Below are 25,624 nucleotides of genomic sequence, written 5' to 3'. Positions count from 1 at the left end.
GATTGGACTGTGAGCCAAAGAACTTTTCTGAACTTACACACACATTATATACACGTGTGCTTAGAATTAGAAGGCGGTTGAGTTACGTTAAGTAAGTCAATAGTGATAAGTTAAAGTGTGATTCTATTTTCATGTTTAAAGATCATTAAAAGCAATCTTTGTATAAGTAACCATTTGTCTTGGTGAATATCTATTGCTGCTGGGTTTTGGGGTCCTCTGGGCTCATAACAGTGTACAAAAATGCACTTACAATGAATTCAAACACTATTTGCTCAAGAATCAGATATATTAATACAGATAGAAATAATTAATCTTTACTCTGTATCTAATCATGAAATTTTAAAAATAGCAAAATTTAAAATGAATAATCCTGCTGTAAAATGTAAAACTGCTCTCATAAGAACTGTAAACATGATGAATTCAGAGAAAATAATTTACTTCTTGTACCAAATATAGATTCTTGACCAATTTTTCTTCAGATAAAAACTTGTAGTATTTACAAATATATTTTATTTAGAAATGAGATTATTTAGCTATTCCTAGAATTAAATAACAAAACAAACATTTTTTTTTAAAATAAGCATTTATTAAAATGACACAAGTTGAAAATCTATTTTTGAATAGATGTCTACCTCAAATGAAATCATTGTTTATGATTCTTCAGGTACAGGGTAAATTTCAAAGAGCTTGGAATCACTTTACCATTGCAACTGATATTGACCCAAAATTTCAGGATGGATTTGAAGGTCGAGCAGTCATCAGTCTTCAAATGGACAATACATCTGGAGCTTTACAGGACATCAATGCTGCATTGAAGGTATATTTAATTTTGCCTGAAACTTGAGGCATAATACTACAGAATTCAGCAATTGAAAATGGACATTAATGCTTAGATCCCTGCGCTAGTTCACAGAAATGATTAAAAATCCATAATTATACAGTGGGCCCAATAATGTTAATTTCTCATGGTGTCAGTGTTATAGAAAGCTTCATTCTAATTGGATTTATGAGCACTGAGAATCTGAACAATCTAACTGTTAAACTATATGGAGATATAGATAATTTATAGATGAATTGAAATCAGAAATATCAGACCAATGTTTTTGATGTGGTCAAGAAATAGGTACTTTCTTGTATTCAACCTGGTCATACCCAAAAGTGAGGCTTTCCTGGGAGGATTTTGGTAATCTCCTGGAAAAAAAAATACTGGAATTCAATACCCCCAGGCACCTGAATTATTTTTATTGTGGAATTTAGAAGACGCAAGACCTAAAATGGAGCTGTCGAAATATCAATTAAAAATCGTTAAGATTGCTTTAACAGTGGCCAGGAAATGCATAGCAGTTACTTGGAAATCTGATTCCCAACTAGGCTTAGCCCGCTGGATGATAGAAATGCATAATTGTGTTCCCCTGGAGAAGATCACCTATAACCTCAGAAGCAGGCATGATGTATTTTCAAGAATATGAAATCCATGGCCAAGGTACATTGGGGTAAATTTTTAATGATTTCCCCTTCCTGTCTATTCTTTCTTCCACACCCCCCCCCCCCTGTGCTTGCAGCACCAAAGACCCTAGATGTTAGGTTATTTGTCCCTTGATGGGAGTGGGTTTATCCTAGGTGAAGCCAATCTTTTCTTTTTCTTACTTTTTCTCCTTTCTTGGTGGTGGGAGGGTTTCTCATTTTGTTCTTCTTTATCTCTTTCTATTATATTTTCCTCCCTTTATAATAATTGAATCACATGTTGACTCACTTTCTTTAATATTAACATACGGATCAATATTTGTATTTTGCTATTATTGGTGGGTTTTCTGTTTCATTATTCTTCACTTTGACTGCATTTTGATGGAAAATTCTCAAAATATTCAAAAAAAAGTGAAAACATCAACAATAAAAATTATTTTAAACAGTAACTGAAAGAAACCAAATATTAGGTTATAGATCTGATTAATGAGATTCTCCAATTCCAATTATGATCATTAATTCATTTATTCCTTGGATTATAGACATCATGTGTAAATCCAAATGTATTGTTCATCTCCAAATCCAGAACGCTGTTTAGTAAGGTTGTACTTGTGCAATCGGATGGCAATAAACTTGACTTAAATAGTGTTTGAAGTTGAACTGTTACAGTTTATGTGAAAGTACTCCCATATTACAGAGCAGTTTTGATGCATCTCAAAAGCTTGCTGGTATTTTCAAATGATCATTGTTCCTTTCTCTCAGTTAATTTGCTTCCTTAAACATTTAGTAGGCTAGACCAACTTAACATCACCATTTCAAATAAAGATTTAAATAATTAAATAACTGTTAATTTCTGTGATATTAAATTACTATGGTGGGGGGGGGGGATTTTGAACGAGTGTCTCAGATTGTACTTAGATGCTTATTTGTGTTATAACCAGTAATGATATAGTTAATTTGCAATCTTTAATCTGTAGAAACATATACGATTCTTGTCTGTTTGAAGATATTTTCCCCTTTATCCATATAATCCTAGCATCAATCAATTTTTTGATAATCTTTTTTTAAATTTACATTTTTCCAATATATAATTGTATTTATGTATAGTTTTAGCTATTCACCATTTTGCAGAAAAGTTAATATTAAAAGAAAAAAGAAACATACTGACTGAAAGTACTGTATCATTGGTACTTGATAGTTGCAATGGACATGGTGAGCCAAAGGGCCCGTCTCAGTGCCATTTCACTATATGGAGTGATGATTACCCTCTTCAGTTGTATCATTATCATGAATAGTATCCCCAGAAGTTTCTTCTTTCCTCTGTCTCCTGTTTGAACAAACCTTTAAGACATTCCACCTATACACTCAATAGTTTTTGCATGTTTCCTTAGCTAACCTACTACTGACCAGAAATAAATAGGGGCAACATAATTAGCATAGTGGCTAGCGTAATGCTATTACAGCGCCAGCAACCTGGGTTCAAATCCTGCATTTCTGGAAGGAGTTTGGATGTTCTTCCCGTGTGTGCATGGGTTTTCCCAGGAGGCTTGAGTTTCCTCCTACCCTCCAAAACGTATGAGATTAGAGGTTAATTTGGGAGTAATTGAGTGGCATGTGTGTAAATAGTCAGAATCAGCTTCTACCATGCTATGAATAAAATTTAAATATAAATATTGGTGGCAGCAAATATATTAGTATCAATTTTTTCTCCACTCCAGAACTATTGTTAACTCCATTAATCATTATTGTTAAATTTTCTTTCAGATCCACAAATCTGCAAAGTTGCTTACAAATCGTGGTGTGATTAGCCAATTCATGGGAGATCTAACCAATGCTATGAGAGACTATCAGAGAGCAACAGTTCTGGATCCCAGCTATGCATTGGCTTATTTCAATGCAGCTAATCTTTACCTCTACAACAGCCAATTTCAACAGGTAAAAAGTTTTATCAGCAGTCTCATTTCATATAGTCATATTTATTTGGCCAGCTCAATCATGTTGATAGATGGTTAGTGCTTCCCTTCAGAACTGCTGAAAAACAGCCATTGTACCTTGGCACATATTGTGTTTGAGAAGTATCAGATTCGGTGGGTTCAGAGAGATGAGTCTGGACACAAGTGTTACAATCATGGGAGACAAATGGGAAAACATCAAATGCTACTTAATTACTAAACAACTTCACATTGGACCCAGGTTGGACTCCAATACCAGTGGCCACCTATCTTCTACACACTTCACAGTCGGGGACTTTCACACACACTTCCAATTCTCTGTACCAATGGGGTCAAGCACTGATCTATCGCAGTATTATGGCTCAACTTATCCGTGACTCATCCAGCAACGTCCACAGTAACCATCTGGCTTAGAGCAATAATGTCTGGGGCTTGGTCCATGAGACAAAAATAAAGAAATGTGGTATGCATCAATGTTTTATACTGTTCTGAGCTGGCTGTCTGGCCAGTGATAACACTGAGTCATTTAAATGAGCCAATGGTAAGGTGTGCATTATGGGTGGCCGGAGTCCAAACTTGATTGGCAGGTGATGCGACTTCCGAATAAGTTTCAGACAGGGAGGTCACATGACTATCCGCAATCCACAATGTCTAGACAGGGAGGCCACATGTTCCTCTTCATATAACAGCATAATTAATGAAAGATTAAACTCAATACGTGCTGATCCTTGTATGTTAGTGTTTCTGAGTTTTTTGCTATCCCTGGAGTCGAGCAGAGTAAGAGGTTCTGAATGTATTTCACATGGTAACTTTGAAGAAAGTGTAAATATGAGCTTCATTATAATGATTTGAAGTATTTGTTGGTGTTTTTATGCATCTTACTTGATTAAAGTTTTATTTTTTAACATTTATTTGACTAAACGTATCTTCTGCTCATCTAATATGTCAGTGAATAGGGACATAATGGAAAGGATAAACAAGTTCACTTTTAATTACTTAAGACATTAAAACATTTTAAAGTCTTTTAACTAGTTTAGAATTTAATAAAGAAATTAGAGAACTACTTATCTATTTTAAAGATTTATTACTTTATGTCAATAATGGAATTTTACAAGCAACAATTAAAGAGCACACTCATCTGCAGAAAGTATTTTGTCATACTCTTTGCTTGGTTCATTTACTTATCTTCTTCTATAACTAGTTCATATCTGCTAGCTTCTTCAATGTTGTTTAGCTGGCGAATTATCCACTCTTGTATCCGAATGAGCTGTAGGAAAACATCAAAATAAAGCAATTTACAATGAGTTTTGTTACCAAAAAAAAGTAGAATTGTTCACCAATTTGTGCCTGCATCAAGGTTTATTTCAGTATCAGTTCACTTGTGGATCAGTGGAGCTCGCTAATAACATGCATAATTTCCACCTTTAGGAATATTTTTTGCTTCAGCTCAAAACTTTTGTTTTTAAACTAACTTTTAGTCTTCTACTGTCTAATTTTGAAGACAGTTAAATTGGTGGAATCAAAACTGAAATAAAGAATGAATACTATTCTTAAAGCCAAATTTTTTTTAAACCAATTTTTTTTTTAATTGCACCTCTTGCATTTAAAAATCACAAAACATAGCTCTACCTGTTCTGTAGGTAATCTTTTTCTCCTTTTTTGTTTGTGGATAGATTTCTCAAGAAGACTTGAAACAAAATTAGATGATTTTTGAGAATGCGTTCTAGATCTTCTTTTAGGGGCAACTGCAGATTTCCCACTGAAGAAACTGAGAGATGTGGAAGGTGTTGAATCATTTTCTACAATGTTTTTGGTAGTCATCAGTGCAGCCCTAGATTGGCAAACATTTTCATTTTCTGACATGGTTGAAAAACTTTCTTCAAAGATTATTGACAGCATTGTTTCTTTATTTGATAAACTTGAACTCCATTGGTTAGTCCTTGTTTTATAATCAATGTTGCTCACTGTACTGGATTGAATATCCTCAGGATTTTGAGGCACCTTCTCCTCAAAATGTTCATTTATATTTGCAAATTTAGGTACAGGAGAAGTTTTAGGTATTCCAGATTCATCTATAATTGAATCACAACCCTGGTTCTGTGATTCCAGGTCATCATCTTCTATGGTGTAAAGCTCAGTACTTTTTCCCATGGTGTTGTCAGTCTTTACAAAGTACAGTCTTTCAGGAGTAATACATTTCATGAAGGGATTACATGCAGCTTTTAATCTTGCCAGGTTTTGAAAAGCAGTATTTCCTTCAGTCATACCTTTATTGGTTAAGAGGAGAGAGAGAGGGAAAATAAAACAAATCAATTCAAATAAGCAGGCTTTCATTCCAAAGTACTTTTTGCAAAGGTCAATGCAGAAAGTCAGTACATTGGAGGAAAGAATCGTAGAATCGTGATCAATTTGCATTTTACACATACAGCCATGATATATTATAATGGCTGTTTTAAAACATTGGATATGAAGCAATCCCCACCCACAGGTTTTCCATTTGACCCAATTGTATTAGTCACCATTGCTTGTCCCTAATGCTAGGGAGCATTAGATAATTGTCACATCAGAATCCACCTCTGCTTCCATCCAAATCTGGTGACTTATTCACTTTAAACATAGTTGGCTTTAAAAAAATTTTTTAACTTCCATTTGATCAGTTTACCCTCATTCATTATTTCATTTTTCTCTTTAACTGATCTTTCCTATAGCCTGATATAAAGTACTTACCTAACATTTCAACCACACCTCTGTGCATTGATAGTCCTTAATTAGTACCATCCTCCTATTATCCATTTAGGTACCTGCCATTCGCCTCTCAATCTTTATTTTTCATTTGCCCCTCATCTTTTACAGTCACCCTTTACTTTCTTTCAGCTGGAGCTTTGGTTCCCCCTGGTGGGATACACCCAAAGCTTCAGCTCTGTATTTTATCTGCCGACGTTTGGTTCCATTTTATCCCAGTTTAATCCTTTCTCATTTTATTTGTTAGCCCACTTCCATTTTAGAATGTATATTGTTCAGAAATTCCAGTTGCAAATATTTAAAAAATTGACTTCTAAACAGAATGCCCAAATGCTCCTTTTATTTATTATAGTCAGCTTCTCTTGTGAGAATGATAATGAGTTTGACATTTACATTGTACAATGTACATATGGAATTAAATTCTTGCTGCAGCTGAACGGTTACTTTGTAAAACAACAAAAGCAAAAAAAAAGAACTAGAACAATATATTTAATTAAAATGAAAAGGAACAATAAATAAATGAATAATATTCACAGTTATCCTTGTGAAAAGAGCGACTTTGCAATAGTGCAAAACTGCCTTTTGTGGTGTCTGAGCAGTCCATGATTAGTGTAACAAGGGGAGGTTCAAGAGCCTGTTGGCTGTTGCAAAGTAAATGCTCTTGAACCTTCCATTCACTAGAGTCCCTTATTCTGTGGTGATACACAAGATACTTTCCACTAAGCCACTAATCAATAAGCCCGGACAGTCACTAGTCTCTGTTCTACTAAATCATGAAGTGAGAGTACTTGAAGTTTGTTTCCTTTCTGGATGATCACTTGCTTCCACCTTGATACATTATTCCTGCACCTTATCGAACAACTACATATCCATCTCTAAATCTGTAGTGCAGCATAAATTATTGACTTGGTAGGAAGATCCTTTAGGCTCTATTCTCGAACAATGTTAGCATCTCTATTGTAACTACACAATTGCCAATATGGAGTACCTTGCAGTAAAGAAATAAAATGTTTTGTAAGTTGTTAAGGTACTTTTATAGCAATTACCTACAATTATTTCCTACTCCTTGCACCTATGCGACAGAGCAATACGTGTGGAAAGTAATAATTCAGAATTGTTTTCCATGTAATTAAGACAGCAAATTGAAAAAGTGCTCAATTTACACCACAAATGATAATAAGTCTTATAGTGAGGATTTTATATTTCACTATTCCATTTTAATTAAACCTGCAAAACCCAGATCATCCAAATCTTTTCTTTAGACTACAAATGAAAAACATAATAAAAACAATTAAAATACTTACAAATATTAATATACTTAACATTAGAAGTTATATTAGCTTGGATTATATAGATTTTTGGTGGTTTAAAAAAGAATTTACATTCACCAATTTTACTGTGTTATGGATCTGGACATTTTATTTTCAGACCAGGGACGGGACTGAACCTATGGCAGAAGAGAGAGAATTGTGCACTGCTGTGAAGTTCTGTAACAGTAATGGGAAAACTGACAGCTGTGTGGGAAGTGCTGAAACAGCGCTGGAAGAAATAACAGCTGTTAGAAGTGCGAGAGCCATGCACTGGAAGCTGGTGGGCTCACAGAGCACGCCTGCTGTCATCATTCTCTCTTCACCAAGACACACGCTGGGGCAGTTGAAGAGCCTGGCGCACTGAGTTTTGAACAATTAGTCATTTGGTTGGAGGGCAGTCAGTCAGACAGTCAGTTTGTGTTTGCATGCTCACCTGGAAGCTTCAGCAAATAAGAGGTTAAGTTGCTTCATTCACTGGTGTTAGCACTGCTGTCCGTAATTGGCTGTCAGTGTGCTCACCCAGTATCAGTGGGAGAAAGAGCTACTTCGTCTGCGTGTGCCAGCACTGTTGTCCTATCAGCAGTTTGCACCACCTTGAGCATGAGAGAGTGAGCATGAAAGTGAGCAAGAGCACGAGCGTGTCTGGGACTTTGCCAGTCACCTTCCAAGAGGAGGACTTTGTGTGACAGAAGTCACTTGACAACCCAAGACTGGGTGTTTAGAGGGGAAGGCTTGTGAGACAAAAGGTCACTTGCTAACCCTAAAGTGGGCTTCAGCAGCGTGAACCTCATGTAAGCGACTAGGAGGTCACTGGGTGAAAATTCTTGTGTGAAGAAATCAAAGGTGGTTGTTGCCACATTTGAAACTTAGGAAAGTCATAAGTCTACAGTGATCTCGGCCATCTGTCTCCACGTCCAACTAAAAGACCAGCTTGTAACCAAACTAAGAATCCCAACCTGGAAACCAGACTCTGCGAATTGTTCCTTTTTGACTGATGGACTTGACATGATTGACTTGAGGTTTTGTTTTGGGAGTTTTCTTTTGGGGCATTTTGAGCTTTGAGTGTAATGTTCTGGGTTGTTTCCCCCTCATGTACACCTTATAAATATCTGTTGTTAATGTAGAGTTGCCATAAACGCTTATGTTCAGGCGTTAAGTTTATTGAGGTAATTCTATTATTGTTAATTTGTTAAAGTTTGTGTTAAACTTAACCCATCTATTTATGTGTCTCTCAAATGCTGCTGGTGAGGTGTAACAATTGCTAATTATCAGATGTTCGCAAGTTATTTTACTTAGCTGTAATTTTGACAGCTTTTAATATTGGTTCTTATTAGTGAATTGAAACCACATTTATCATTGCTCTACAAGATATTTAATATATATTTGTGCATGTCTGTCTATTCTCCATGCAAATCAATATGGAGCGCTCTAGAAATGTCCAAGGAGATTCAGTAGGGGTAACATTTGATGCAGAATATCATGACCATATTGAATTTAACCTTTAAGGTCATATGAAGTTCAAAACTATTTGAACTTGCAACAGGGACCCCTCAATTAGTTACAGTGCTGTGCATCAGTGTACATTCAGAATAAAAACCAGTTCAATATGGGCCCAGGAAAGCAAAACAACATTGGCAGAAGCTCTTCACAAGTCTGTAGAGACAGACAAAGGAGAAAGCAAGAGACAGGTGAGGAACATCAGTCTCACCATACTGTTGATGCTTCCAGTCAAGGGTCAGGCAGCAGGAAACAGAACAGTAACACCAGGCCCACCTCAGTGCTCAGGCCTCCAGACAAATAAGGAGCAGTCAGCAGGAAACTGAGAAACGTCAGGCCTGCCTCAGTGCTGATGCCACCAAGCACTCCAAGAGCAGACAACAAGAGTCTGCTGAGGAAGAACAAGCAAGACTCTAAGAAAAGCTAACAAAAGCCACCAGCCAAAGGGCAGCACCATTTACTACAACCAACCTTCTAAATGCTGCATTGAATTACTAACTTGATGTTGAATATTTTTCCATTAATACAGTTGTAATTGGCTCCATGTCAGAGGTATGTTTTATTTCCCGAGCAACGCTGGGTATCCTGCTAATATTAAATAAGAACAACTGACATTTGTATAGTGTCTTTGATATAGTGCACAAATAGGTTTTAGAACAGATACTTAGATAAGATTACATGTTTGAAGGAAGTCACAGAAGAGGGAGAGAGGCAAGTTTGTTTCAGATTAAATTCCAGAATCTACAGGCTAGACATTAAAAGGCATGGACACTAGTGGTTGAGCGATTAACATCAAAGATCGACATGAGATCACGATCAAAAGAGTCATAACAATAACACAGTGCAGGACAATTTGAACCATTAGATCTATTCCAGCTCTCTGTGGAGCAATCTGGACAATACCATTCTCCCATTGCACAGTATCAGCAGTCAGGATCAAACCCATGTCATTGATTGTGGAGCCAGCAGCATGACTTGCTGCATTAATCTACTGTACCATAGCTCTACAAGTTTGTTTCCCTCAAATGTCTATCCAATATCCTTTTGAAACCATTGATCATGGTAGCATCGACCATGCTAATAGATAACCTTCCTGTTTTTGTCACACACAGTGGGGGGAAAAAGTATTTTTTTCTTGTTTTCTCCTTGCATCCTTTGTTCAAAGCCACAAATCTGTGTCCTCTAGTCTTTAACCATTAGATAATAGAAACAATTTTCTTTTATCTCCCTTTTATAAACTAGTGGTAACAAAAGCAATTATCCGCATACCCTCATTTGCTCCAAGAACATCCAACCAAACTTTGCAACTTAAATCTTTCTAAGAAATATCTGCATTCTGTCAGATCGAGAGAGTTTCAAATGTGCGGCAAGGAGAACTAGCTGCAATACCATTGTGTCTTGACCAAAATTCAAATCAATGATACTGAAACTTTATACTCAGTATATTAACTTAAGTCTAGAGTCCCATTGCCAAATATTCTCTCAAAATGTCTGCACCTTCAGAAAATCTATCTACTAAATTTCCAGCTCTTTTATTGCATACAATTTAGAACAGTGCCATTAATTCTATGTCTTTCAGAAGTTCACATATTTTTTGAGAATGCTGCAGATGAGAGATTAAAGTGATGATAAGGAATGAAATTGTGGGAGGGATTTGAAGACAAAGTTAAAAAAAAAAGTTGTTGCTTAACATCAAGTCAAGGAAAAGCAGCAACCATTAGGTTTTAGGTGAATGGGGTATGGTGCCAGTTAGAATTTGGGCAGGTTTAAGAAAGGGCTTAAGTTTAAGAAAGACAGAAGATAGTCCAAAATGCATTTAAAAAGTTTATAGGTATCCAAATTATACATAACTGTTTCAGCAGTAGATAAAAGGAAGGAATGTAGAGTCCGGGAAAGTTATGTAGGTGAAAATAGGTTCACAGACACAAGGTCGTTATGATACTGATGTCTTTAATAGCCAAGCTTCAGACAGTTGCCAGACTGATGATAGTCAATGGTAATAGGAAATTGTGTCTGTGGAAGAAAATCATTTCAGCTGAAAAGAAAATATGTGCTTGTTCAATACTTTTTTTTTTAAAGACTTTATTTAAAATTTTTATAACATGAATACAATAAAGAATTACATTTAAAGAAAAATAGAAAAAAAAATTTTAAAAAGTATGATTACAATATTACATCAGAAAACTACACAAAATAACCCCCCCCTCGTTAATTGTAACATAATATTAATAGTCTAACTTAAAATTAGTCCAACCCTCCCCCCCCCAAAATAAAGAGTGATTGCTTGTTCAATACTGAATGAGAGGTTAGTAATCTGACTATGTGGTGAAAGTGAAGGGTACAAAAGAAATGGTGAGGAGAGTCAAGTACTGTTAGTATACATATGGAGCTAATTCCCTTGAACTCAGTGAAACACGACCTATAACCGCATCCAAATTTTATATCCTAGCACAATAGTGCTGGCTCCAATCTTGGGTATACCAGCCACAACATTGGTGGCATCATCTAATTTTCCAAGAGTTAATTTCCATGTCAACAATGCTAAAGGGGAACATGCACTCGATTGGGAATTGAAAAAAAATCATCAAAACAGAAAACTTATCCAATGCACATTTTGATCCATTAATTCACCTACTAAGTAGTGCAGGAAAAAAAATGTCTCCCCGTGCCCCCTTTATCCCTGCACCTCATGTTCCCAAACTAAATTTGGTTGGAATTAATATTTTCCTCAAGTGCTCCACAAAGCAAGACTGTATTTCATTTCTAGCTCTTATGCAATGTACAAGTTATCAAATTCATGTGTCAAACTTGACATTTGGATAGATATGCATTGAGAAAGATGATTTTTGTGAATATAATACAGTATTTAATATTTAAATTCTAGAGTTTGGTATCTCTTGTGAAAATATTGAGACCCATTAGTTTTATCCTTTGACAAAGAAATATTCTTTATTGTTTAGTATCGGACACACTATTTATACTGGACAACATATTTCCATAAGCCGCACGTTACATGTCAAAGGTTTGCTTCCTGAAAAAATTTGGGGATTATGATAGACAACTTCAAGCTGAACACAAAGATAATTTCAGATTGACTATATCATTTAGGAAGTTGGAGAAATATTTTATCAACTTTTATTGAATTTAGCATAAAGCGTATACTCACCACAAAATTGCGACATTGACGAGACATTTCTGCTGTATTGAATCTTCTTGAAGACAATAAATGCTATTGTTAAGTACACTCACTATTCTATTTCCTGAAGAACATGTACATCAACTTCATTCATTCTATATCAATTTAATGCACAGCATCTGTATACGAGAGCAGCTTTTATATCCTGTCTGTATCTATGCTGACTAAGCATTCCCAACCAAAGATGATATTTGCATAGCACCTGCACTAAGTACATGCCCAGGCTGCTTTGTGGGCAATATATGACAAATCACAAAAAAAGGTTATATTAAAAAGTGGTATGTGATAGGAAATTTTTAAGGTGATTTTTGTGATCAGCAGCCAAAAATCCATAAAATACACCCAAATGTGTTCAGGAAGCAAAATCATCATTTCCCTCTGTTACTGATTTTGTGGCTTTGTAAGCGAGTGCTGGATACAGTTACCTCAAGCTGAGTGAAGTGGAAGGAAGAATTTCTAGCACTGAAATGTGTTAACTTTTCATCATCTCAGCACAATTATTTTGCAGGCTCATGACTACTACACTAAGGCAATTGATCTGCAACCAGATGAATCTGCTTTGCTGAATAGAGCAATTTGTCGGGTTATGCTGAGGCATGTCAAGGAGGCACTGGAAGATTTCAAGGAAGCCATTAAACTAAGTCCTTATTCAGCTTACATATACTTTAACAGAGCAAACCTCTATGCTACTCTAAAGCAGTACAAGAATGCTGAAAAAGATTATTCACAAGGTAAGATCAAGAATACATTCTTTAACTGTATTTTGTCATTAACAGATGCTGAGAGATCCAATGAAAAAATTCTAATAACTCTTCCCTGCATTTTATGGTTATAAGTAACTAGACAGTTGAATATTGGCTGAAGATATTTTCTCTGACAGTGCAGTTCCTCTGATGTTCTAATGACAATGCCAAGAATATTAAAAATAAGAATACACTGTTTTTGCATTTACTTAGCCACTCAAATGCCTTAGTGCTACAAGATTTCTTGTCCAATGTCACATTAGATAAATATTGTTTACAATTTTTAGCAAAGTCATAAATATCGCATCCTTGGCTCTCAGCACAACTTTCTTTTCTTGCCCCAAATCACTCCTGTGATTCAAGTCAGGAAGCTAACCCCAAGTTAATTGAGAATGGAATTCCACATAAGGAAAGCAAGTATATTTTAGAATAAAGTCCCAATCTAATTTGAGCTGCAAAGCTACCTAGCATATTGTGTAAAAACAATATAAATTTCATTACTGTAGAATCTGATACTGATGATGTAGCAAGGAAAAAATGATATGCATCTAATAGGATAGTTCTGCTTGCAACTGCAGGGTATCCAATTCAATTATTTTTAAACTTTGGCAATAATAATTTTACAAAAGGAACGTAGCTGGCCCCTTGGTGGGGCAAGCAAAACAGCTCTTTCTCCAATGGAGAAACCTCTTAACTGCTGAGCTTAGACACTGTGCCTCCACCACTTTTTGCACAATTATGGCATAATATGGAAAGAGCAACCTTTTTTTTCCCCCACTAGTTGAGTTAAAGGAGCAGAAATCAGGAAGGTCAATGAATTTGTGGCTTTCTCCCTCTCTAATATTTTACCATCTGATTTTGTGACAGGATTATGGAAATATACAGTTCTTTGCAAGCTAGTGAGTTAAGTATCAGCATATTTTATAAACATCTTGTAGCTTTTTGTATATAATTAAAAAGGCAAATTATTTGATTTCCCAATTTTCCCCCTCAACAGTTGGTGTACATGGATTTAGCAAGCATCATATTGATCACAAAAAGGAAACACTCTGTCCTTTTTCACCCTTCCTTGTCTAGCAGCATGTAGAGGAGTCAAAATGACACCACTACAAATATCATAGGGGTGGCATGGTTGGCATAGTGATGAGCAACAATGCCTTTACAACTAGCGATTGAGACCAGAGTTGGAATCCTGCGCTGTCTAAAGAGTTTGGGTGATCTCCCAACGTCTGCGTGAGTTTTCCATGGGGGCTCTGGTTTCCTCCCACCATTCAAAAAAAATGTGCCAGGTATAATTGGGTGGCTCAGGCTTGTGGGCTGAAATGGCCTGTTACTGTGCTATATGTCTAAATTTTTTAAATATTTTTTTAATTTAAATTGTCATAATAAACGAACAACTTAATATATAATCTCATTGGTGTAATCCAGTAAATAGATCATATTATTCTATTAATTTTACTACACAATAATATTCCCCCTACATTTCGGAATAGAAACAAGAGTAGAATCTAAATAATTTTCTCAAAATGTATTTACATTTCTATCAATTCAAATGTTTGCACATCATTATGAAATGTGAACATTGTTTGCTATAACAAGAAAAGCAGAATCTGTCTTTATCTGAGTACATGTTACACATTTGAGAAAATAAAAAAAACTTCCACCAGGTAACGTAACTCCTACAAATTACAATTCTCAAAATTGTTGCAATTGGCTCAACATTAGAGAATATTATGCTGCAATACAAAATTGAACAAACTTTAGTCCTTTATAGAGAATAATTTACAGGGTGAATTTAAGGTTAAGTTTAAATTTCCATAACACAATGATGAAATATAGAGAAATAAAATTAATTCTTTTTAATCTGTTCATTACCTGAATGCAAGGGTATTTGCAGTCATTAATGTTGAAAATTATCAAATTTGCTGCATGGACTGTTTATGAGATTGCTACATTCTTAAAACAAGAAAATATAATCAAGTTACATTGAATTATACTTTTAACATGCTTTTCCTATACTTTTGCAGCACTAGAACTAAAGCCAGGCGATGCTCTATTTTACAAACTCCGTGCAGATGTCAGAGGCCATTTGGGTTTGATTGAGCACGCTATAACTGATTACAAAGTAGCCCTGGGCTTACAAGAAGATAGGTAAACTACTTTTGCTTTTATGATTAGTGCAGACACTTTATATCAGGAATTTACAAACCTGAAAAAAAAATGAACAGAATTTTTACTCATTTCATGTGTAAGTGTACATCTGCTACAGTATACTAATTATCTTTATTCATTGCAACATCTGGTCTTGTGTTATCACTCCAATGTTTGCAAATATTATCTTTGTTAGAAAGGTTATATAATGTGAGCTGTGTTGTTAAAATACTTAATGTATGTAGATTAATTCTGTCAGGGATTTCTTGTATTTTCTTCCTTTATACATCATAAAATATGACCAGTACAATTTTAAAAATAGAAAAGAAATTCAATATTAATGACAAATCCTAATTGTAAGAATATCTCAAAGTTTTTAAAAATCCTCAAATATGAAAATAAAGTTTCAATGTTGAAAAGAGGTAATTAGCTGACATTTTTTGTTCAATGTTTATAATGTGTGTTATTTTGATAAAATGTTGAATGTATAACAACTCAATTTCATCAAAAGACACAATGAAAAATATGGACCCCTATATTGATCATGCTACATTGCTCATTAGAGTCATATTGAGATGCTAACAATTGTTCATGAAGTTTGGTTTCTTTCATTTTCAGCATACCTCAGAAGTTTGTCTTTTGCATCTTTAAGATCAGCAGTTTTCAAACTTTTTCTTTCCCACTCACATGCCTCTTTAAGTAATCCCTATTCCATAGGTGTTCTGTGATCAGTAAGGGTGTGAGCACTGCTGTGTGAAGAATTCAGATAAAAGCCCACAGACTGTACAACAGGCTTTAATCAGGTCTCAGTACACTCCTAGGTCCACATGCCTGACTGCTTCCAAGGTGGCTGAATCGAGTCTTTATATGGGTCGGTGGTTGACAGCAGGCAGGTGGTGCCAGCATCCCAGATTGCCTACCTGCAGCTACAGTGGTTGCCCCCTGCAGTAGAGTGGTAGGAGTATGGTAAGTGTAGTGGTTGTATCACCACAAATGGATTACTTAAAGTGGTATGCGAGTGGGGGAGGGGGTAGAATTTCAAAACCACTGTTTTAATCGTACTCTCAGCATTCTTTAGTTCTGATGCCCAATTTACTGTTATTTTTTTTTAAATTCCTATTTCTTTTCTTATTTGCAGTATTTCTTAAATGTTAAATGATTGAATAGGGATCCATTTTGTTACCTGTGAGTTACATTCTTGGTACTCATTGTACAGCATCAATCACCAGTGCATTTTTGTGCAGAAAACACAGTGAATCTTTCTGCAGCAAATGACTGTAACCCAAAACTGTGGCCTGTAAATCACAGATACAAATCTTAAAATGTAATTACAAAACAGAGCTCTGGGAATAGCAGCCCAGTAAGTACAATTCCAACCCACAGGAACATGTCAACACTGAACTAGACTCTTCAGGATTTAGAAATTAGAATCTAACAAGCTACGGCAGCTGTGACCAAATAATGCAGTTCTTTGACATATTGCTGCAGCCTGCACAACACATGTTAGCTAGAGGAGATACTAGCACTCCCAAAGCCACCCTGGGACACACAGAATCCCTGCAGCCAGACCAGGGGGTAGTGGGACTGTCACAACCTGGGATGTGTGACAAGAAGAGGGAAGAAGAGGGAGTGAGCACTGGAGGAACTGCCCCTGCAGAGGAGCAGACCAAGCAACACATGCTGGATCAGGTTATCCTCACTCGGGCCGGGCCACACCACAACAGAGCGCTGCCAACATTGGGTGAGTGGTTGTAGGGTTGGGCAAACCTAAGGGTCCTCTGCAGGAAGAGGCTACAGAGGTCAAGAAACCTGAGCTGGGCCAGAAGAGCATCGATGAGACATGGTCTGCCCCAGAGGGGGGGGGTCACTCTGCCCTTTGCCACTCTGGTGGGGGGGGGGGGGGAAGAGAAAAAAATAACAGAAACAGAAAGGAGAGGCTGGAGGGGTCCCCAATGAGGATCTCATCCAGGCACCGCCAGGACAGAGCTGGAACTGGCAGCAGCAGTAAAGGTCCTGTTAGTGGCCTTGGGCAAGCCCTGGCCCCACCAGATAGAGTCAGAACCAGGCAGTGCAGAGGTTAGACCGCTCCACACCCCAGCTCCACTCCTAGCAGCCACTCCCTCCCCATCCCACCAGCGACTGGGAAGAGGGAAGCCAAAGATGGAATGGGGTGGAGCAGAGCTGTAGGCCCCCTGGCCTCACCCTGCCACTTGTTAGCTCTGCATCATGTTGCGTACCACATTGTACGCTCACTGTAGATGCAGCAGAGACTAGTGGCAGCAGCATTCCCGAAGAGAACACATCAGCAACAGGAGCAGGAGACGTCTATCTAGCCCATCAAGCCTGCTCCTGCATTCAGTGAGATCACAGCTGATCTGCCCTTCACCCATAACCCTTAATTCCCCAACGATAAAAAAATCTATCTTATTGCTTCTTTAATGAGGCAGCCTCTATTACTTTCTCGGGAGAGATTTCCACAGAAAATCAGTCAGAAATTTGAAAAATTTGGTTTGTGTATTTGGACTTTTTGATTTTTGAAATGAATATAAATTAGCAGCTTAAAAACTACAAACATGAATTATATAAAATTATTTCATTTTATATAACATTTTTTGAAACAAAGCAGGTATTTACCATATATGCTGTTTTATAGGATGAATGAAACTTAAAATTTTCACCTTAAAATTAGGGTCATCCTATACAAAGAGTCAAAATATTTTACTTTCATGATGAAATTTCAACACTGCCGCCATCTTCCTGCCGGTTTCGATGCAATCTCACGCATGCCTCATTAGTTATTTGCAAAGTCTTCTCTGTCCATCAGCTCTGTACAGGCTTTAAACGGCCTGTAACAGGAGCTCAGTGGTTTATTTCAAAATATCCAAATAAAATGTAAACCTTTAAATGTTAATTTGTTATTAAAATATTTTGATGTGCTTTTAACAGCATCCACTGGTCAGCAGTAAATTGCAGATTTGTTTTTTTTTGGGGGGAGGGGTCATCTTGTTCAAAGGCCATCACTCAAAACCAATATTTTAGGTGGAAATTCTAGAATCGTCATATAGAATTGTTCCATACAGTAATAGTTTTTCATGTCTTGCAACTCTCAAACACCTGAAGTTTATACTATGTGGCTCTTACATTAAGCAAGCTTGGCCACCCCTGAGCTATGGATTACACCTAGAATACAGAGCTGTTAAATATCTCAACTCCAAATTATTTAACAGAAACAAAAAAGGAGTAGAAATAAATTTTTATTTACTATATTTACTTGTGAAATTATCTGTACCAGGCAATAGTTGACCCCCATTTATTTCACCAAAAAATAGGGTGTTTTTGTATGATCCATGTAAAACTCCACCACGTTACCCCCCTCCCCCACTTATTTTTGGCCCCGTCCGCCCACCTACCAAAGCTCTTAAAGCCCTGACAGCAGACCATTTCAAAGGCCACCAACCCATCTGAGCTCCTGACAGCAGAACCTCAGCCCAGCCACCAGTACATCTGAACTCCCAACATCCCGGCCACCTACCCATCCCTGCTCCTGTCCGCGGATCATCAACCCTATCACCTGCCTATCTAAGCTCCCGATGCTTCGACCATGGACCTACCCAGCCATCTGAGCTCTTGAATGACTCACGAGGTCAAAGTTTTTTGGCCCAAAAAAGTGATTGAATTTTTTTTTATGATTATAGGAGTATATATGGTATATTGAACCTTCAGGAAGGTTATAGAGAAGCTGTGGATGACTAAACAAATTCACACTAGTGAAGAAAAACCTGCAGTTGGATCAAACTCCACAACTATTAGGAAAATAGAAAATAACAAAGGGCAAGTAAAATGATCAATTATAAAAATGAAACTCAGAGCATCAATGCCACTGAAAGTGACAATCTTCAAGGACAGACTAGATAATGGAAGCACATATCTGCAGGAAAAGTATTTCTCAAAAAAAAAATTGGCATTATCAGCCATATCAAGAAAGTTAGAAATAAATGTTCAACCAAAAGTGGAGGACCTTTTGCCTCAGCAATTTCCTTTACTGTCCCCATATTCAACATTTCTCTTAATTTTGAGAATTGCATCACAATTGATGAGAGATGATGGTCAGACTGGTATAGAGACAATGTGACAACAGTAATTAATTCTAGATACTGTGACAGAATATAGATATGTTTTTGGGAGATAAATTGGGGCAGGTAGTGTAGGTCACATACAAATACTTTAAAACAGATCTTATTTGGAGTACTGGAGCTCTGCTAGTGCTGGACATGTCAGCCCCAGAACCTTCACTAATGGATTGTTGTTTACAAAAAGGCAATGGATGAAATAGCTTGTCGGAGCTGCATTCTGTCTGGAGTAGAACTTGCTGTTCTAGGAGGGTCATGTGGTTTTCCAAACAGAGAGAGTAAAACAGGTTTTTCTCTAATAGCGAGAGAGAGATCAGTTCTGCAGTTTTACAGTCAACAGCAGAATTTGGGGCTGGAACAGGACAAGCTGGCAATCTTGTTGAAAATCCCATTTGGAAGACGGGTTGTGAGTGCTTAGTTCAAACTGGTCAAAGTCCTTGTGGTTCATGCAAGTGGAGAGGACTGCCTGTCTAATGTTTCACTTGAAATAAAAGAAACAAAAAGGCGCTCTGTGGTGATGTGAAAGAAAGAGGTCATCATCTGAAGAACCCTGAAGGGGATGTTTCATCAACAAGAAACTGTACCACATTGTCTTGTGGTTCCATTGTACCACAAATCTCTCTCTGAAAACCGACAAGAACTTTCCTGAGCGGTAACCATTTACCTTTCAAGCACCACAGCCTGGTGAGCTTTATAATTGTATAAGAATTGCCTGCAGCCAGTGAACTTGGAGGAATGAGAAGTGAAATTGGACTGTGAATCAAATAACTTTTCTGAACTTACACACACATTACATACATGTGTGCTTAAAATTAGAAGGGGGTTAAGTTAGGTTAAGTAAGTCAATAGTGATAAGTTAAAGTTTGATTCTATTTTCATGTTTAAAGATAATTAAAAGCAACTTTTGTTTAAGTAACCATTTGTCTTGGTGAATATCTATTGCTGCTGGGTTTTGGGGTCCTCTGGGCTTGTAAGAATACAGACTGGTTCAATACAACTTTCTACATCAGCTCCACCTCACACGGCAAAAGATTCACAAGGCAAAACTGGAGGTGCTGGAGATGTGTTTCAGGTGTGGAGTGGAGTTGGGAACATTTGTTCACACAACCTGGTCCTGCATAAAAGTGGCCCCATTTTGGCAGGATTTGGCCAATATAATAACCAGGAGAACAAAAGTAACTTTTCCGCCAGACCCAAAGTTGTATCCCTTGGGAAACCTCATGGACATAAGCTATACATTAAGCAAATTCCAAATTCAATCAGAAATTGACATAGCACCTTTGTTAAAATACGCCAACCATATCTAATGTACATGGAAGCACAACTATAGGCACATCCCGACAAAAATTACCAATAGGTGGATTAATAAAAGAAATTACATAAGGGGGGAGCTCCACAGCCTCCCCGGATATTCATCAGAAGTCTCAACACCACACCCAGTGATTTTTTTTAATACAAAGGCGATGGCAGAGAAAAGAGGGAACCATCACATGTACATAGATTGTTGGGGGGGGGGGGGGGGGAATCTGAACATTTTGAAGTAGCTTGTGATGTTGTTTCCTTGTTTATTGATGGAAAATGAAAATAAAATATTCCAAAAAATACATCAATCTCTTTATCAAATGAAGTCAGTAACTAAGCTTCCACAACCTTCCAGAATTCCAAAGATTTACCAGTCTTTGGGTGAAGAAATTTCCCCAATACTGCTTCTCCTCATATTTGAACCTTCAGCAAAGGAAAACATCCACTCCCTATCCACCCTGTCAGAATGCTGTAAGTTTTAACATTCTCATTTCATTCATCTAAATTCTACATAAAGTAATCAAGACTATGCATGCTAAACCTGCCATCCCTGGACCCAGTCAAGTGAATCTTCACTTTACTACCAGTGTTACGTCATAGACCAGCAACAATAGAAATTCACCAAGACTGTGTTATTTTTAAAATATATGTATTAATAATTACTAATAATGTAACATCTTACTTAAATTTACCCTAACTATGCACAAATACATGCGTGCGTGTCCCAAACCTTTACAACTTAGATGAGACTGAGTGATCAGACTGATGAAAACTCACAAGTTGTCAGTTGCTTCCAGAGAAATGTCCTTTCATACAAATGGTTGTCACAACTCCCTTCTTCCTTGCATAGGGGAAACAAAACATGCAACTTCCACAATACTTCCATCACAATGGTCACAATCCAATGAAGCAATTCTCTTGTTTCCTTTACCCAGATACGGGTCATTCAAAGTGACCATTACAATGGTCACGGTGGGTCAATAACTCCCCTGATGAGGAGAATCAGCAGAATTGTCCATTTCACACAGTGTCACTTCACTTCTGTGTTCAGCAGAAGACTGGCTGATCAATAATGAATCCAGTTTCTATAAGTGTCCCAATGACAACCTGTTCACTTTTTTTTGAAAACTTTATTTATAATTATTTTTTAAAGTACAATAAACCCCTTTACAAAAATACATTAGAATACAAAATCTTAAATTAAGTACATTAATAAACAACCCATCCCCCACCCCTCAACCCCCTAAAAAAACCCAAACTGCCCCTAATTCTACATAATAATGGAGCCTTTTACAAAAATTAAAAGTGCCTCAACATATAAAAAGTAATTAACATATATTAATTAACCTATACTAAGACCCATACATTTTAAATATAAATCCCACATTTTAGTAAAAAAATACTTATTATGTAAACTGTTATTTTTTTCTAAATAGATACATGATTTCAAATCATTATGCCATCTTTGAATACTTATTCTTCCATGTTACTGTTATACATTTTCTTGCTACGACTAAAGCCAAACGAACAAAAGCAATTTGAAATTTGTCCAATTTCAATCCCTTTAAGTCCGTCATAAACTTCCTGTTCTTACTGAATAAAAAAATTGTTCTCTTCTTCTTCCAGTGTATCAACTTTTGTTTATAGTCAATATTTAATGGTGCCACTCCATCTCAGCACAAGCTGTGAATGGTTGCAGCTTGCACTAATCCTTAAAATGACAGTAATTAAATGAAATGCGAGCTTGTAATACCTACCCCCCCCCCCCCCACCACCCACAAAGAAAATTTTGAGCTGTAAGAGCAAAATTGTAAATTCACTATTGTTACACGATATCTTTGGCTTGGCTTCACGGATGAAGATTTATGGAGGGGTAAATGTCCACATCAGCTGCAGGCTTGTTTGTGGCTGACAAGTCCAATGCGGGACAGGCAGACCGGTTGCAGCGGTTGCAGGGGAAAATTGGTTGGTTGGGGTTGGGTGTTGGGTTTTTCCTCCTTTGTCTTTTGTCAGTGAGGTGGGCTCTGCAGTCTTCTTCAAAGGAGGTTGCTGCCCGCCGAACTGTGAGGCGCCAAGATGCACGGTTTGAGGAGATATCAGCCCACTGGCGGTGGTCAATGTGGCAGGCACCAAGAGATTTCTTTAAGCAGTCCTTGTACCTCTTCTTTGGTGCACCTCTGTCACGGTGGCCAGTGGAGAGCTCGCCATATAACACGATCTTGGGAAGGCGATGGTCCTCCATTCTGGAGACGTGACCTACCCAACGCAGTTGGATCTTCAGCAGCGCGGATTCGATGCTGTCGGCCTCTGCCATCTCGAGTACTTTGATGTTAGGGATGAAGTCGCTCCAATGAATGTTGAGAATGGAGCATAGACAACGCTGGGGGAAGCATTCTAGGAGCCGTAGGTGATGCCGGTAGAGGACCCATGATTCGGAGCCGAACAGGAGTGTGGGTATGACAACGGCTCTGTATACGCTCATCTTTGTGAGGTTTTTCAGTTGGTTGTTTTTACAGACTCTTTTGTGTAGTCTTCCAAAGGCGCTATTTCCCATGGCGAGTCTGTTGTCTATCTTGTTGTCGATCCTTGCATCCAATGAAATGGTGCAGCCGAGATAGGTAAACTGGTTGACCGTTTTGAGTTTTGTGTGCCCGATGGAGATGTGAGGGGGCTGGTAGTCAAGGTGGGGAGCTGGCTGATGAAGGACCTCAGTTTTCTTCAGGCTGACTTCCAGGCCAAACATTTTGGCAGTTTCCGCAAAACAGGACGTCAAGCGCTGAAGAGCTGGCTCTGAATGGGCAACTAAAGCGGCATCGTCTGCAAAGAGTAGTTCACGGACAAGTTGCTCTTGTGTCTTGGTGTGAGCTTGCAGGTGCCTCAGATTGAAGAGACTGCCATCCGTGTGGTACCGGATGTAAACAGCATCTTCATTGTTGAGGTCTTTCATGGCTTGTTTCAGCATCATGCCACCATCATCACCCTGTACAAAAACAAAGGTGAGAAATCAGACTGCTCAAACTACAGGGGAATCACGCTGTCCTCCATTGCAGGCAAAATCTTCGCTAGGATTCTCCTAAATAGAATAATGCCTAGTGTCGCCGAAAATGTTCTCCCAGAATCAAGTGCAGCTTTCGCGCAAACAGAGGAACTACTGACATGGTCTTTGCCCTCAGACAGCTCCAAGAAAAGTGCAGAGAACAAAACAAAGGACTCTACATCACCTTTGTTGACCTCACCAAACCCTTCGACACCGTGAGTAGGAAAGGGCTTTGGCAAATACTAGAGCGCCTCGGATGCCCCCCAAAGTTCCTCAACATGGTTATCCAACTGCACGAAAACCAACAAGGTCGGGTCAGATACAGCAATGAGCTCTCTGAACCCTTCTCCATTAACAATGTTACACGATATATTACAGGCAAATGTAACATTTTTCAGCAATGTTGCAAGCTTAACATCTTGAAAGGCAATCACCAATTATATTATCCTTTCCTTTAACAGGAGTTATCGTTAAATCATATTCCTGCAGAATTAGACTCCAGTTTAAGAATTTTTTTTGTTTTTCATTTTACTCAAGAACACCAAGGGATTATGGTCAGCATATACAACATCGGATGCAAGGATCGAGAACGAGATAGACAACACTCGCCAAGGCAAATAGCGCCTTGGAAGACTACACAAAAGAGTCTGGAAAAACCTCACAAAGATTAGCGTATACAGAGCTGTTGTCATACCAACACTCCTGTTCGGCTCTGAAACATGGATCCTTTACCGGCATCACCTACGACTCCTAGAACACTTCCACCAGAGTTGTCTCCGCTCCATCCTCAACATTCATTGGAGCGACTTCATCCCTAACATCGAAGTACTCAAGATGGCAGAGACCGACAGCATCGAATCCACTGCGCTGGGTAGGTTACATCTCCAGAATGGAGGACCATAGTCTTCCCAAGTTCGTGTTATATGGCGAGATCTCCACTGGCCACCGAGACAGAGGTGCACCAAAGAAGAGGTACAAGGACTGCCTAAAGAAATCTCTTGGTGCCTGCCACATTGACCACCGCCAGTGGGCAGATATCACCTCAAACTGTGCATCTTGGTGCCTCACAGTTCGGCGGGCAGCAACCTCCTTTGGAAAAGACCGCAGAGCCCACCTCACTGTCAAAAGACAAAGGAGGAAAAACCCAACACCCAACCCCAACCAACCAATTTTCCCTTACAACCGCTGCAACCGTGTCTGCCTGTCCCGCATCGGACTTGCCAGCCACAAACGAGCCTGCAGCTGACGTGGACTTTACCACTCCATAAATCTTCGTCCGTGAAGCCAAGCCAAAAGAAGAAGATACAACAAGTGGTCCCTGAGCTGTGCAGATGTAAACATCGAAATGCTGCAAAGCCAGTTCAAGGGATAATAAATGCTGCAAAGCCAGTACAAGGGATAATAATTCTCTTTGGTAGAATAATTATTTTGCTGTTCATTGACTTTCTTGGATAAGTAAGCCATTGGATGGTCAATATCATCACAATCATTCTTTTGTAATAGCACTACTCCCACAGTTTCATCATTAGTATCTACTGCTTAAAGAAAGTGGCTTCTCAAAGTTGGGTGACTTAAGCACAGGCTGGGGACATTAAATGGCTTTCAGTTTATCAAATAGTTCCTTTCAAAGTTCTGTCCAAACTTTTCATTGTTCTTCTGAAGGTTAGGCAAAGAAAGGGCAATATCAGCACATTTTTAATCATTTTTTTTTAAATACCCTACCATTCCTAAAAACATCCTAACATTTTTCTTACCCATGGGAATGGGAAATTCAAAAATCATCTGGACATTTCCTGAACAGGCACCAACTTGTCCAGACCAACAACATAACCAAGTCACAGTAGCATGGCCAAATTCACTTTTAGTTAAATTAACAATAATGTTTGCTTTTGAAAGTTTGTCAAACAATTTCACTAACTCAGAGATATGTGCTTCCTAGGTGTCTTTCACCATAACCAAATCATCAATATAAGCATCCATTTGCTCTAAACCTTGAGTCACAGAATTAATCATTCTTTGGAATGTCCCTGGAGCATTTTTCATCCTAAATAGTAAAACATTGTATTCATATAAACCAGACAAGTTCACAAATCCAGAAAT

At 37.9% G+C, this 25,624-nt stretch overlaps 2 protein-coding genes across 10 annotated transcripts in view; one reads left to right on the top strand and one right to left on the bottom strand.

Moving 5' to 3' along the window:
• Positions 1–25,624, top strand: part of ttc6 (tetratricopeptide repeat domain 6) — a 249,087-nt gene that overhangs the window by 207,333 nt on the left and 16,130 nt on the right. For 3 of the 5 annotated variants that reach the window (XM_069916775.1, XM_069916776.1, XM_069916774.1), the window contains 4 exons: positions 665–817; positions 3,229–3,399; positions 12,670–12,892; positions 14,932–15,055. In XM_069916775.1, coding sequence (XP_069772876.1) covers positions 665–817; positions 3,229–3,399; positions 12,670–12,892; positions 14,932–15,055 — 671 coding nt within the window. Of the gene's footprint in view, positions 1–664; positions 818–1,371; positions 1,484–3,228; positions 3,400–7,586; positions 9,549–12,669; positions 12,893–14,931; positions 15,056–25,624 lie in introns of those variants that run through there. The other 2 variants (XR_011351280.1, XM_069916777.1) reach the window with 2 other exon arrangements.
• The window catches only part of LOC138753598 (uncharacterized), a 75,618-nt gene continuing 54,503 nt past the window's right edge, over positions 4,510–25,624 (bottom strand). For 4 of the 5 annotated variants that reach the window (XM_069916791.1, XM_069916794.1, XM_069916793.1 and 1 more), the window contains 2 exons: positions 5,046–5,683; positions 4,510–4,683 (listed from right to left, as the gene is read on the bottom strand). In XM_069916791.1, coding sequence (XP_069772892.1) covers positions 4,594–4,683; positions 5,046–5,683 — 728 coding nt within the window. In that variant the 3' untranslated portion in view covers positions 4,510–4,593. Of the gene's footprint in view, positions 4,684–5,045; positions 5,684–6,143; positions 6,354–25,624 lie in introns of those variants that run through there. The other variant, XM_069916792.1, reaches the window with a different exon arrangement.

The sequence above is a fragment of the Narcine bancroftii genome, chromosome 2, assembly GCF_036971445.1.
Source record: "Narcine bancroftii isolate sNarBan1 chromosome 2, sNarBan1.hap1, whole genome shotgun sequence".
Classification (NCBI taxonomy): Eukaryota; Metazoa; Chordata; class Chondrichthyes; order Torpediniformes; family Narcinidae; genus Narcine; species Narcine bancroftii.
This window is presented reverse-complemented; position numbering and strand designations above follow the sequence as displayed.